Source organism: Lithobates pipiens, unplaced genomic scaffold, assembly GCF_037356315.1.
Source record: "Lithobates pipiens isolate NorthernLeopardFrog02 unplaced genomic scaffold, aLitPip1_a1.2 Scaffold_16, whole genome shotgun sequence".
NCBI lineage: Eukaryota > Metazoa > Chordata > Amphibia > Anura > Ranidae > Lithobates > Lithobates pipiens.
In genome coordinates this window covers 320,802,101-320,817,953 of record NW_027507748.1, presented here as the reverse complement: position 1 = coordinate 320,817,953, position 15,853 = coordinate 320,802,101, and the positions used below count along the sequence as shown (strand labels likewise).

Sequence of the window (15,853 nt, the reverse complement as noted above, 5' to 3'; positions counted from 1 at the left end):
AGAATGCACTGCAACCAGACCTGCATGGTACCTCTGTATCACGCGATCCGGTGCAGGCAAACGTTGTGTCGTTGGCATTGCAATGACGCCCACTGCAGATCACAACTGCAGTATGTTTTGAACGCAGTGTGGGAATTGCACACAGAACATGGGTTTCCCACACTGCATTGTGGTGTCAACTGACCCCAAACTCACACACCGCTCTGCTAAGAAACTGATACACTTTTTGTGGACTACTTAACAAGGGGTTCTCCAACTTATTGATGAACACATGAATGGATCAAGGAACATATCTGTAGAGAACCTTGTTCCATCTACTTGTCCACCAATATGTTGTAAAACCTCTTGTTGGGTAGTCCTTTTTCACAGATAAGCCCCTTAGTGATTTTGTATATTAGTGGTCTTAACTGAACTAGAACATGTACTTGTCACTAATATATATATAATTATTGATATGCAGTAGCAATTTTTTAAATTTACATCTTCCTTTTACAGAAATAATTGTGTACCTTATACTTTGGCAACTGAAGAATGAAGCTCGGCATGCTATATTTTGGTACAACCGGCATCCTGGTTACATCTGTGTTTTTACTATGTGTCCCAGACTGTCTGGGGCAGGACTATCCCTTCATGAATCCTTCACTGCCATGGGATACACGAGTAAAGGATTTGATTACCAGGCTTAGCCTTGATGAAATGGTACTTCAGGTAATTTTATTTTGTTTATTATATTATTATTTTATTATTTTGTTTATTATACCCTTTACATGCACACTCAGTGGGCTCTTCCATCAGCTTGTCCACCATCCTGCTTTTTGGTCGCTGGTATTAATGGCATGGCTGTTGAAACCCGGGTCCTGAGGATCAACCCTACTATCCTGAAAGTTGAGAAGTCAACTTCTCCCTTTTAATCCAGGGTTAGGGTTGTATAGGAGATGTCCCTGGTTTATTTTTTACCAGTATCTAATCTCCTGAAGGTATCCGCATATAACCGATGGTTATGACTAAGGATCTGCGTTTCTTGGAATTTAATGGTAAGTCAAAAATCCTATTTTTAAAGAATTTTTTTTTTTTTAATTGGGAAATATGAACGGTTGCAAATAAAATCCTGTTGTGTACAGAGCTTAATAGCTCAAGTTGAAATTTACATATTTAAAATAAATGACTCTTCATACTGCCTCGTCCAAACTGTAACCAAATTACAGTAAACTGTTATGTTGCTTTTGCTGTGAGATCTGTTTGATTAACCCATGGTGCTCTGGGAATAATTTGTCATGGATTAAATGTTTATTATATACATCAGGGATATGCAATTAGCGGCCCTCCAGCTGTTGCAAAACTAAAAGTCCCATCATGCCTCTGCATCTGGGTGTTATGCTTGTGGCTGTCAGAGTCTTGCTATGCCTCATGGGAATTGTAGCTCTACAACAGCTGGAGGTCCGCTAATTGCATATCCCTGATATACATAAAGATAAAATAGTGCAACACGTTAGTTCAAAACCCCAAATTTAATCAAGAAATGCTCTCGTAAGCATCACATATCTGGGATGCACACATTCTCAACGGGCTTGTGTTCAAGACACAGCGCAAATGCCAAAAGTGGTCATCTCCTTGCTAGATTTTTAAACTTGCCCAATAATGTTTTGAGGCTCATCTAACAAGAAATGGAATCAGCAGCGAGTATGGATAACCCCAGGGACCAATCCAGATTCATTCATAAAAATACAGAAAATCGAAAACCCAGTTGCTATGGGTTACTGCATATTGCAATTCCTTATTACAGATGGACTTTTGCAGAATCTGCATCAGATATTTCTCTTAAGTTCACTGACTGATACAGCTCCTTTCTTATACCATCAGGTTGTTACGCCACCCTCAGGAGAGGACTAGGCAGAATATGTTATAATAAAACTAGAACTTTCTAGTTCCACCCAAGGAGCGGTCCCTTAGGTAACAACCCCCCAGCCTGCTACTGCAGCCTCCGTTTTTTTTTCTGCCTATTGAAGAAGGACCTAGGAACCCTACCGGCTGGGTGACAGGCTGGATACCCTTTATCCTTATAGTCTCCCTAGCCTGGCCAGCGAGTGTGTGCAGTTCAGAGCTCCGCACTGGGTCGGCCACAACATGCCCCCAGCTCCAGGGCCGGCCGGTGGGAGTAATGCCCCGGAGCACACATATGACCGGGCTACTGATGTCTGCATCACAGTGTGCCAGGCCAGCAGCCACCCTGTACTGATCAGAGAGTGGGTCTGTGATGGAATGTCTCCCAGCTCTTCAGGACTTGTAAGTACAGCTCTCCCCGCCTCAGTGGGGCTGAGCAGCTGGGCATTCCCTGGAAGGTCGATTCGGGGGTCCCTCACCTCCCTCTCTTCTCTCCCTGTCCCTATCTTCCCTCCCCCCCTTCCCTGTGGGGGATGCTGCATGGGCTGCTGAACAGTGTGTGCGCCATAGACGGGGGCTCCCTGGGGGATGGAGGCGATGCGTGGGTGCAAAGGGGATAAAAAAAGGCCCCTGCGCCAACCCCCCCCCCCCCCGTCCGCTGACCAGGACCGTTCGAACAGTGAGGATGATTCCCCGTCTGGGTCCGTGCACGATAAAGCACTTTTTGGAGCACTTATTACAGCTGTGCGTGATGATCCCTCTGCTGATGTAGTGGTCCCTTTTGGGTCCCGTAAGCCAGCCCGTACACCTAAGGTTTTTCCGTATCGGACTTACTTCGATAAGTTCATATACAAGGAATGGAGTCAACCGTAATGGACCTTTCGGTCGCCAAATACATGGCAGTGCGCTACCCCTTTGAGGAGAGCCTTCTTAAAGTGGTCGGCTCCTCCGGTCATGGATCCCCCAGTATCCAGGTTAAACAAAGTAACCACGATCATGGTAGAGGGGACTCCTGCCTTTAAGGACTCCACAGACAGGAAGGCTGAGGCAGTGTCTTGTTCCTTGTTTACGGTTGTGGGGTCAGCAATGCGACCAGTACTGGCATCCGCACATGTGTCACAGACACTGAGTGGGCAAAACTTTTGCACCGCAAATTGGGGGAGCAACAGGCTTCTCCTGTCTGCGTGGAACTAGCAGACCAACTAGTGCAAGGCCTTAAGTAAGTTTGTGATACGGCCCTGGATACTCTCCCTCTGTTATCCAGGGCTTCAGTGTCAGCAGTGGTGCTGAAGCGCCTGATTTGGCTAAAATGCTAGTCGGCTGACCAGGCATCTAAAAAAGCCCTGACGGATCTACCCTTCCTTGGCTAGCGGCTCTTTGGAGCCTCATTAGATGACATTATTAAAAATGCCACAGGTGGTAAGAGTACACTAGTCCCACAGGCCAGGAAGGCTAGGGAGCCACGCCATAGGCAAGGGCCCTCTTTTTCCGCTCACAAGCAGCTTTCTCATCCGCCCGGGGCTTCCGTTAAGTGTCCCCAGCCTAACAGGATGACCTCTGAAGGACAAAAGTGTCCCTGGAACCGCAAGCCTGCAAGCAAAAGTGCTACCGCATGAAGGTTTGCCCCCGCCCTCAACACGGGTGGGGGGTCGCCTTCGGGAGTTTGCAGCCCGGTGGGCCTCTCGGCTGTCCGACCAATGGGTCTGCAATCTGATTTTCTCTGGCTACAAGATAGTTTCTCTCTTGGCCACAAAACAGATTCTTCCCCTCCAGCATGCCTGTACTCCTGGCTCGCTGGGAGGCCCTAATGGGAGTGGTAAGGAACCTGCTGAGTCGCGGGGTGATAGTATCTGTTCCGGAGTCGGAACGTATCTAGGAGTTCTACTCAAATCTGTAGTTCCCAAAAAGGAAGGGGTAAGTCCAATCGGGGACCTGAAAGCCCTCAATTACTTTGTAAAAGTACAGAGGTTCAGAATGGAATCAGTTTGCTCAGTAGTCACTGCACTCAATCAAGGGGACTCCCTGGCATCTTTGGACATCCAGGATGCATACCTGCACATACCTATATGCCTTCGCCATCAGAAATGTCTGCGAAATTTGCAGTTGAGGAAGCCCACTACCAGTTTGTGGCTCTCCCCTTTGGCTTGGTATCAGCCCCCAAGTCATTACCAAGGTATCTCCAGTTTTGGCATTGCTGCGACAACGCGGGATCGCGATTGTAGGTTACCTAGACGATCTCCTCCTGAGAGCATCTTCCGCCTCAGAATTAGAGGAGGATGTGGAGATCACCATGCAGACCCTGCAGGAATTTGGGTGGCTGTTGAACCTAAAAAAGACGGTGAGTGTACCGACTCATCGCTTGGAGTAGCCAGGATTACTACTGCACTCCATGGAAGCAAGAGTGTTTGTTTGTTTCTCACTTCAGACAAGCTGCAGACTCTCAGAGCCGCGGTAAAACTGTTGATGAACCACAGGTGGTCGTCGCTACACTTCTGCATGCGAGTCCTGGGACTCATGGTGGCCTCCTTCTAGGCAGTACCATATGCCCAGTTTCACACCAGAGTCTTGCAGAAGGAGATCTTGATGAAATGGGACAAATCTCCATTATCCCTGGATCAGCAGATTCAGGTGAGCCAGTTAGTCAGGGACTCCCTGCTCTGGTAGCTGAGGTCCCTGGCACTTCAGTCCAGGAAGTCGTTCCTACCTCTACATTGGACAGTGATCACAACGGACGTCAGCCAAACCGGCTGGGGTGGGGTAATGGGAGTTTAGTTGACCCAGGGCCTCTGGTCGGAGGAGGAATCCAAGTTGCCGATAAATGTGCTCGAGCTGCGAGCGATCAGGCTATGCCTCTCCACATGGTTGATAAGACTTTGAGGTCGTTCGATCATCCTTCAGTGGGCAGAGCGAGATGTATCGGCCATTTACATCCAGGGATTGGAGAACTGGCAGGTGGACTACCTAAGTCACCAGATGCTGGACCCAGGAGAATCGGCGTTGCATCCGGAGGTGTTCAGGCTACTGTGCCTGCGATGGGGCACACCAGACGTGGCTCTTCTGGCCTCCTAATCGGAAGGTGCCGAGATTCATGTCCAGGACAAAAGATCCTTGGGCAGATGCGTCAGACGCGCTGATGGCTCCGTGGGGTCAGTACCAGCTGATCTATGCCTTTCCTCCACTGAAACTGTTACTACGTCTGCTCCACAGAGTGAAGACCGAGGGGATTCCAGTAATCCTGATTGCCCCAGATTGGCCTCAGTGTCCCTGCTACGCAGACCTAGGTGGCAGATGCCCCATGTCGACTGCTGTTACAAGAGGACCTGCTGTCTCAAGGTCCGATTCTCCATCCTGCTTTACCATCGCTGGTTTTAACGGCATGGCTATTGAGAGCCAGGTGTTGAGGAACCGGGGTCTTTCGGACTCTGTGATTCCAACTATGCTGAGAGCATGGAAATCTTCTTCTCGGAAGATATATTATCGGACCTGGAAAGCCTACATCTCCATGTGTGAGGAGAAAGGTTGGCGTCCGTGCTCCTTTTCTATATACAGGATCCTGCTGTTTCTACAGCAAGGAGTAGACCAGAAATTGGCCTTGAGCACCATTAAAGGACAAATTTCAGACTTTTTTTTTCAGCGATCCCTGGCGTCTCACTCTCTAGTGAGCACTTTGTTTCAAGGGATGCTACATGTAGCTCCTCCGTGCGCCCACCGTTACCCCCGTGGGATCTGAACCTGGTATTATCGGTGCTTCAGAAACCACCATTTGAAAAAAATATCAGAGCAATCCTTCTATTGTCTTTCAAGTGGCTATTACATCAGCCAGGAGGATTTCGGAACTGGCGGCCTTGTCTTGCAAGTCGCTCTATCTGGTTATCCACAAGGATAAGGTGGTGTAGCGTCCGCAACCTTCTTTTCTGCCGAAGGTAGTTTCGGCATTCCACATCAATGAAGACATTGTATTACCTTCTGTGTCCTAAACCGACACATCCTAAGGCGGTGGCCCTCCATTCACTGGACGTGGTCCGGGCTCTGAGAGTGTATTTGTCTGCTACGGCTCCCTTTCGGAAGTCAGACTCCTTGTTTCAGTGGCTGGTCCAAAGAAAGGCATGGCGGTCTCGTCAGCCACCATTTCCAGCTGGATCGGACAAATTGTGGTACAGTGAAAGGGCAGATGTCCCCCTTTCCGGTCACGGCCCACTCCATCAGGGCAATTGGAACGTCTTGGGCCTTCCGACATCAAGCGGCTGTCGCTCAAGTGTCTAAAGCCGCGACTTGGTCGTCTGTTCACACCTTTACGAAATTCTACAAGGTAGATGTCGGTGCATCGGCCAATGCCTGTTTTGGCCGCAAAGTTTTGCAGGTGGCCGTGTAATTGCAATTGAACTTACATTTTTTTTTCCTGTGTGTGTTTGTTTTTTATAAAAAAAAACAAAAAAAAAACAGTACTGTTAAGTTAATGCACTGTTGCATTTGTTACCGCAAGTTTTAACGCGGTTTGTAGGTAGTGACTCCCAGATTGAGGAGCACTTTATTTATTTTTTGTGGGTATAGCAGTTCTTTGCTACTCCCACACTGTTTTTTTTTTGTTTTTTTTTGTGGGTGAAGTTTCATACTGGTTCCCACATGCCGTTGTGGGTGAAGTTTCTATGCTGTTTTCCCACCCCTCATTTTGGCACTGCTTGGGGATGTCCCGATGGTCTAAGAGGAGCTGTGTCAGTCGTTGAATGTAAGAGAAAATAGGATTTTTGTACTCGCCATAAAATCCTTTTCTCCGTAGTTCACCGACTGACACAGCACCCACCCCTCCTATTTTTGTCTACGTTATACTGCTTGTTGATGTACTGAGGCTACAGTAGCAGGCTGAGGGGTTGTTGCCTAAGGGACCGTCCCTTGGGTGGAACTAGAAAGTTATAGTTTTATTATAACATATTAACATGTTCTGCCTAGTCCTCTCCTGAAGGTGGCGTAACAACCCGATGGTATAAGAAAGGAGTTGTGTCAGTCGAACTACAGAGAAAAGGATTTTACGATATGTACAAAAATCCAATTTTTTCAGGCACACTGGGATATTAACCACTTGCCGACCGCCTAACGCCGATGTACGTCGGCAGAATGGCACGGGCAGGCATAAGCACGTACATGTACGTGATTTGCCTCCCGCGGGTCGGGGGCCCTATCGGGCCCCCGCCCGGTGCCTGCGGCGGTCGGTTTTCGTTCGGGAGCGATCCCGGACGAGGGGACGGCCATTCATTCATGGCCACCCCCTCGCGATCGCTCCCGACGAATAGAAATCCCCGGTGACATCACTTCCTCTCCTGTAATGTAAACACAGGAGAGGAAGTGATGTATTCTCTCCTCCGTGTCGGTATTTTTCGTTCCGACACGGAGGAGAGCGGATCAGTGAGTTGCACCAACACATCCCACACACAGTAGAACATGCCAGGCACACTCGCACCCCCCCTTTACCCCCCGATCACCCCCCCAATTACCCCTGCCCCCCAGTCACAGTGACACCAATGTCATTTTTTTTTTTTTTTTTTTTTTTTTTGCATTGGTGTCATTTGTGACTGTAATAACTGTTAGGGCAGTTAGAGTTAGCCCCCTTTAGTTCTAATGTACCCCCCTAACCCCCCCAATAAAGGTTTAACCCCGTGATCACCCCCCGTCGCCAGTGTCACTAAGGCTGGGTTCACATTGCAGCGGTTTATGAGAACGAATGTGATTCGCACCGCACTGCAGTGCAAATCACATCCGATCTCTGTGCGATTCGAGTTCAGCCATTCGCCGCACCCGCCGCACCCGCCACACCCGCCGCACCCGCCGCAAATTCGCACGGGACCCTTTTTTTGGCCCGCAGCAGAATCGGATCGCATGGGTGTTCACACCATGCGATCCGAGTTTGCAGATCGCACTGCGATATGCGAACTGATCTGGGGGTGTCAGTAACATTTCACTGACACTCCCAGCAGTTCGCATAGGGCAGTGTGAACTGCCGCCGGGAGGCATGCGATGCGGGAACCCGCCGCGGATTCGCGGCGTTTCCGCATCGCTCCAGTGTGAACCCAGCCTAATAAGCGATCATTTTTCTGATCGCCGTATTAGTGTCCCAGGTGACGCTAGTTAGGCAGGTAGGTATTTAGGTTCGCCGCAGCTTTTTATAGCGCCAGGGACCCCCATATACTACCGCATAAAGCCCCCTGATTGCCCCCTAGTTAACCCTTTCACCAGTGATCACCATATAACTGTTACAGGTGACGCTGGTTGGTTAGTTATTTTTTTATAGTTTCAGGGCACCCGCCATTTATTACCTAATAAAGGTTTAACCCCCTGATCACCCGGCGGGTGTCATTTGTGACTAATAACTGTTAGGGCAGTTAGGGTTAGCCCCCTTTAGTTCTAAGGTACCCCCCTAACCCCCCCAATAAAGGTTTAACCCCGTGATCACCCCCCGTCGCCAGTGTCACTAAGGCTGGGTTCAGATTGCAGCGGTTTGAGAACGGATGTGATTCGCACTGCAGTGCAAATCACATCCGATCTCTGTGCGATTCGAGTTCAGCCATTCGCCGCACCCGCCACACCCGCCGCACCCGCCGCAAATTCGCACGGGACCCTTTTTTTGGCCCGCAGCAGAATCGGATCGCATGGGTGTTCACACCATGCGATCCGAGTTTGCAGATCGCACTGCGATATGCGAACTGATCTGGGGGTGTCAGTAACATTTCACTGACACTCCCAGCAGTTCGCATAGGGCAGTGTGAACTGCCGCCGGGAGGCATGCGATGCGGGAACCCGCCGCGCATTCGTGGCGTTCCCGCATCGCTCCAGTGTGAACCCAGCCTAATAAGCGATCGTTTTTCTGATCGCTGTATTAGTGTCACAGGTGACGCTAGTTAGGCAAGTAGGTATTTAGGTTCGCCGCAGCTTTTTATAGCGCCAGGGACCCCCATATACTACCGCATAAAGCCCCCTGATTGCCCCCTAGTTAACCCTTTCACCAGTGATCACCATATAACTGTTACAGGTGACGCTGGTTGGTTAGTTATTTTTTTATAGTTTCAGGGCACCCGCCATTTATTACCTAGTCTCACTAGTGTACCCCTAAATTTAGGGGTGTCTACTTTCCAAAATGGGGTCATTTGGGGGGGGTTTGTGCCATCTTGGCATTTTATGGCCTTCAAAACTGTAACGCCCTTAGAAAGCCTGAAGGCGGTGCTTGGTTTTCGGGGCCCCGTACGCGGCTAGGCTCCCAAAAAGTCCCACATATGTGGTATCCCCGTACTCAGGAGAAGCAGCAGAATTTATTTTGGGGTGTCATTTCACATATGCCCATGGCATGCGTGAGCAATATATCATTTAGTGACAACTTTGTGAAAAAAAAAAAAAAAAAAAAAAAGTTTGCAATTTTCCCGCAACTTGTGGCAAAATATAAAATATTCCATGGACTCAACATGCCTCTCAGCAAATAGCTTGGGGTGTCTACTTTCTAAAATGGGGTCATTTGTGGGGGTTTTGTGCCATCTTGGCATTTTATGGCCTTCAAAACTGTAATAGGTAGTGAGGAGTGAAGTCAAATATTTACGCCCTTAGAAAGCCTGAAGGCGGTGCTTGGTTTTCGGGGCCCCGTACGCGGCTAGGCTCCCAAAAAGTCCCACATATGTGGTATCCCCGTACTCAGGAGAAGCAGCAGAATTTATTTTGGGGTGTCATTTCACATATGCCCATGGCATGTGTGAGCAATATATCATTTAGTGACAACTTTGTGAAAAAAAAAAAAAAAAAAAAAAAAGTTTGTAATTTTCCCGCAACTTGTGGCAAAATATAAAATATTCCATGAACTCAACATGCCTCTCAGCAAATAGCTTGGGGTGTCTACTTTCTAAAATGGGGTCATTTGTGGGGGTTTTGTGCCATCTTGGCATTTTATGGCCTTCAAAACTGTAATAGGTAGTGAGAAGTGAACTCAAAAATTTACGCCCTTAGAAAGCCTGAAGGCGGTGCTTGGTTTTCGGGGCCCCGTACGCGGCTAGGCTCCCAAAAAGTCCCACATATGTGGTATCCCCGTACTCAGGAGAAGCAGCAGAATTTATTTTGGGGTGTCATTTCACATACGCCCATAGCATGTGTGAGCAATATATCATTTAGTGACAACTTTGTGTAAAAAAAAAAAAAAAATTTTTTTTTTGTCATTATTCAATCGCTTGAGGCAAAAAAATAAAATATTCAATGGGCTCAACATGCCTCTTATCAATTTCCTTAGGGGGTCTACTTTCCAAAATGGGGTCATTTGGGGGGGTTTTGTACTGCCCTGCCATTTTAGCACCTCAAGAAATGAGATAGGCAGTCGTAAACTAAAAGCTGCGTAAATTCCAGAAAACGTACCTTAGTTTGTAGATGTGACAACTTTTGCGCAAACCAATAAATATACAATTATTGACTTTTTTTTTACCAAAGACATGTGGCTGAATACATTTTGGCCTAAATGTATGACTAAAATTGAGTTTATTGGATTTTTCTAATAACAAAAAGTAGAAAATATCATTTTTTTTCAAAATTTGCGGTCTTTTTACGTTTATATCGCAAAAAATAAAAATCGCAGAGGCAATCAAATACCATCAAAAGAAAGCTCTATTTGTGGGAAGAAAAGGACGCAAATTTTGTTTGGGTACAACATTGCATGACCGCGCAATTACCAGTTAAAGCAGCGCAGTGCCAAAGTGTAAAAAGACCTCTGGTCATTTACCAGCAAAATGGTCCGGTCTGAAAGTGGTTAAGGTAACTGCCCAATACAGCAATGTGCATGGCTATGCAGCATGTGCCATGTACAGGAGCATGTGGTCACTTGCTCTAGAGTGTGACATACAAAACACATACCGTAAGGGGAGGGGTTTAAGCTTTCCATTGCTGAATTTTCATCCAAACAGACCAGCTTAAACCATTTAATTTTATCTTGCCGTGTAAAGGAAACTATGATGAGACCCTTCCAAATTTAAGCATATTGCCGCAGCCTGCTAACATAGTCAATGGGACACAATCTGTACACATCCACTTTATAGAAAGACTTCAGAGAACTTGGTGCTTCCTCTACTGTGAATGGACTGATGATATAGGCCCAATCGCCTGGCAGTGTGCAGGGCGACTGGCTTGTAGGATTTTCATGTCTCGCCTGTTTTCTGCCAAGTTTCGTGTTTGTTCAATAATCGAGTTGCCATCCTAAAAAGGAACGAAGAGTCGTTAAGTGCTGGATTTATGTTGGTACAGCCCATTCCCTGGCCACTTTATTATCCTGGCATTATTCATTGGGCAAGATTATGTTTAACTCTGAAGACACAAGCTCTGCTTTGTGTCCTCGCTTCTTATGTGAGAAATCCAATACTTTTTAACCCCTTGCACAAAAGAAATATTGAAAGGTGTAATTACATGTAAATTGCATTTGAGTAGATAAAAGTGTTTTTGCTTTATGGGAGTGGAAGTATATTGTAAAATTGTCTGCAGCTATAAACTTTGCCCCGTTGTATCTAAAATCCCTTATTGGGTTAAAAAACAAAACCTCCTTCATTTACATTGGACTTCTACTACTGCCTGTATTTCAGCAACCAGTTCATGCACTATGCATCTCCTCTTCCAATGTGTCCAATGTAGAACATGAGCAGTAGGAGGTCCCAGAATTTGTGCAAGAAGTTGGAATAAAGTGTTACTCTTTCCTTATTGCCCCACACCCAGTCTCTCTCCTTGCCCCTGCCTGCTTGTAGGGATATGGCAAGTTGCTTTAGAAACAGTGCCAAGAATTACCTTGAAGATAAAAAGAAAATTCTATGTGAAAATGTATAAAGTTTTCATAATAACTTTATTTTATAGTGCAGTCATTTTCTGATTGCTGATATAACTGTGACAGTGAGCACAGTGAAACTCTTTTTGATTGAAATATGAAAAAAAATGGATTAATTTGTACAAATTCTTAAAGTACTAAAAGAAAAACTACAGATAACACAAAATTCCAAATTGAACAAAAACAAATTTTACTTTAGAGTACCAGTTCAGTGAAAACTATGCAGAAGCTGGGATCAACATGGCACATGCCTTTTATCTGCTGGATATCTAGGGTGTGACAGGGGGTCTGCATGCTTGTTTACTTAATTTTAAAAAATGGTGGAGAGTACAAATGCACAAGTCAAAGTGTAGACCTGGCAAAATGCTTGGATAGTGGCTTTTCAACTATCTGCAGACCTTCTACTGAACCCTTATTTATTTTTTAAAATAAAATATTTAATTTATTTTATCCAGCAATAAATATTGTGTTCCTCCACCCTGAATGCTGTGTTTGTCCTTAGGACTGTTGCCAGTATCTAGTCAAATCCAAATCTGCATAGTGTCCCTGCCCGCCGATGATGGAAAATCAGGACCACTGTAGAAGTTCCAGGACCCCTGTGGGTATAGGAGGGAAGTGATGTAAGCTTGGGGGCGTGCCTATACATCTCCATCTCCTCCTGTGAGCACCTCCAGCAGCCGTGGTTTACTATCATCGGCGGGATGAGGGCACTATGCAGATTTGGATTTGACTAGATATGTATCTTTTATGTGAGTTGTTATAACATTTTTAATAAACTGCCCATTGCTGCATTAGATTGCGCCTCACTTTCTATACTGGGTTCACACCCACAGGAGCGGAGGGGAAATAGCATACAATTTGGACAGGAACACAGCGCATTTTTGCGCAAATCGTATGTGATTCTTTGCAGTGCAATTTGTACCTATTCATCTAGTATGAGCGCAAATCACACTGCAAATTATTAGTTTCGGTATCGGTAGCATTTTCACAAGTACTCGTTAAAATACTCGGTATCAAGTATTATACAGTGAGGTGGTTGCCACTTGTTTGTACAGTTGGTTGAATTTGATGTGGGGACGCACTGGATGCCTTCAGCTGCCATTGTGCTCTTGCTGATCATCTCATGTGTCCCTGTGCCTTTGAGGAGTGAGCTCCCTCCAGGCAAACCTACCTTTTAATCTATCCAGTGCTATATGTGCTCCAACTTGGTGACACTCAAAGCTATAGAGTTTTGCGGCAGTATACAGATGAGCCTTGATCTAGGCACAGCGGCTACCACATATATTTGCAAATGTGTCCAAAATAAACCCTCTGTTTTTAGTGTGAATTGTTAGAAAAGGGACAATGTGTTGTGTGTGTTTTTTTATTTTTATTTTGCAGGCTAGTTAGTAAGTGTGCTGGGAAATTTTTTGTTATGATCTGCAGGGGGAGTGTCAGCGCAAATCTTGGCCATTGGAGGAAAAGCAGGTTATGCTCCCAGCACAGCCAAAAAATTGACCACGTTGGGTAAGATGTGAGCTTATGCCTAGTGTGGTCAGTTTGAAATAAGAAAGCTGGGGGACTGGCAGGATCACCAGGTATTTCACACAAAGGAAGCAATACAAAGAGAACAGGATCATTTTTAACACAAGTACACGGTACAACAGGCACATACCAGGAATATGAAGAGTTGGGGTAACAAACACTTTAAAACTATGCAATTACTGTGTTACTGACTATAGAAGCCAGTAAAGCATTTTTTCTTGACTGCCCGGTATACTTTTCTGCATAGTAGAGTGCTTTTCACTATTTAACCACTTGCATACTAGGCACTTATGTCCTGTCCAGACCAATTTTCAGCTTTCAACGCTGTCGCACTTTGAATGACAATTGCGTGGTCATACAACACTGTACCCAAATTAAAATTTTATTTTTTCCCACAAATTAAGCTTTCTTTTGGTGGTATTTGATAACCTCTGCGTTTTTATTTTATTTATTTTTTTTAAAAGAGCGAATTTAAAAAAAATAAAAACATTTTTTAGATTTTGTTATACAATTTTGCAAACTGGTAATTTTTCTCCTTCATTGATGTATGCTGATGAGGCTGGACTGATAGGCTGGACTGATAGGCGGCACTGAGAGGTAGCACTGATGGGTGGCAGTGATGAGCACTGATGGATGGCAATAATGAGCACTGATTGGCACTGGTAGTTTACACTGATGGGCAGCACTGCTAGGTGCTGATTGGCACAGATGAGGGTACTGATTGGCATCCTCTTAGGGACCGATGTCCCTTGCACATAAGCCGGTGATCGGCTTTTTTTTTCTCCTCACACTGTCAGCTCGAGGAGAAAAAAAAGATTGCCGAGCTTTTGTTTACACACGTGATCAGCTGTCATTGGCTGATAGCTGATCAGGTGGTAAGGAGCCTGGACCGCGCTACTTATAGTGCGGATGTCAAGAGGTTAATAAAAGAACTGCCATATGTGTGCCATGAACTAACCATTATACTGTTTAACCATACCACATTGTAAGAACAGGTTATACTTTCATAATAGTTAGATAATTTTCCAGTTGTTGTTACTGATAAACTTGTCTTGAATCTCAGATGGCAAGAGGAGGTGCACTGAAAAATGGTCCCGCTCCAGCCATCCCTCACTTAGGTGTGAAGCCCTATTCCTGGAACACGGAGTGTCTGAGAGGGGACGTCCAAGCGCCAGGCAGTGCTACTTCTTATCCACAGGCTTTGGGACTGGCTGCATCATTCAGGTATTTTATTATATACAATGTGTATATGTATTGTATTTGTGTGGGTGTATATAATATGTATATACTCACTGATCACTTTATGTACACCTGTTCAATTGCTTGGTAACACAAATTGCTAATCAGCCAATCACATGGCAGCAACTCAATGCATTTAGACATCTAGACGTGGTGAAGATGCCCTGCTGAAGTTCAAACCGAACATCAGAATGGGGAAGAAGGTGGATTTAAGTGACTTTGAACGTGACCGGGTTGTTGGTGCCAGATTGGCTGGTCTGACTATTTCAAAAACTGCTAATCTACTGGGATTTTCACGCACCCCCACCTCTAGAGTTTACAGAGAATGGTCTGAAAAAGAGAATCTCCAGTGAGCGGCAGTTATGTGAATGAAAATTGCTTGTTGATGTCAAAGGAGAATGGGCAGACTGGTTCCAGATGATAGAACGTCAACAGTAACTCATATACCTACTTGTTACAGCTAAGATATGCAGAATACCATCTCTTAACACACAACACATCGAGCATTGAAGCAGATGGGCTACAGTAGCAGAAACCACACCAGGTGCCACTTCTGTCAGCTAAGAACAGGAAACTGAAGCTACAATTCGCACAGGCTCACCAAAATTGGACAATAGAAGATTGAAAAAAATGTTGTCTGGTCTGAGTCTCGATTTCAGTAGACGGCATACAGTTTGGTGCCCTCTCTGTCCTTCTAAGAATTGCGTCCCCTACCACCAGAATCTGTTTATCTTTTCGCTTTGCTTCCCCCCCCCCCCCCCCACTTTCACTGGAGGAGTTCTTCCCTTAGCAGCTAGGAGAATCCCTCAGCTCCAGCAGTGCTTGTCCCTGACTGGTTTCATCAATGTCACTCAATCTAGCATACTTATTGGGATGCTCCAGCCCTGGATCGCCCTTCCTGGCACTTCCCCCTCTATCCTTCCAGACTTTTCTGGTGCCTGCACCTCTTTGTCTCCACCTGCCTCTGTGCTGGCCCCTGCCAGCACCAGCCGGGTACGTTGCTGGCTCTCCTTTAGTATGAAGGGTCTTCTCAGTGCTGACAGTTGCTTCCCTAGTTTCAGAACCTGGGCTTCCAGGGAAACAATGTGCTTACATTTTGCACAGCAGTATTTGCCTTCGATCAGATAATCAAAGAAAGTATACATGCCAGGAGATGTACACTAAGTCACATCTCCACACCCGCTAGGCATCGTACCTACCAGTTTAGTGAGGATTGGGGCTTATACCCTGTCCAAATGACCTAATAACTAGCTTCCTGACACTAATACTCAACAAGACAATACACGTGCACCCGCAGACCCACGTAATCTGACACTAGCAGTCAGTCAGTCACCTTCAGTGCTGCCGCTCTCACACTATGGCTCCTCCAGTCTGCATTTCACT

At 46.0% G+C, this 15,853-nt stretch overlaps 1 protein-coding gene across 2 annotated transcripts in view; it reads left to right on the top strand.

The window, feature by feature from the left end:
* The window catches only part of LOC143982734 (uncharacterized), a 111,872-nt gene that overhangs the window by 22,343 nt on the left and 73,676 nt on the right, over positions 1 to 15,853 (top strand). For both annotated transcript variants that reach the window (XM_077481705.1, XM_077481707.1), the window contains exons 2-3: positions 496 to 708; positions 14,295 to 14,455. In XM_077481705.1, the coding sequence (XP_077337831.1) occupies positions 532 to 708; positions 14,295 to 14,455 (338 nt within the window). In that variant the 5' untranslated portion in view covers positions 496 to 531. The remainder of the gene's footprint in view (positions 1 to 495; positions 709 to 14,294; positions 14,456 to 15,853) is intronic.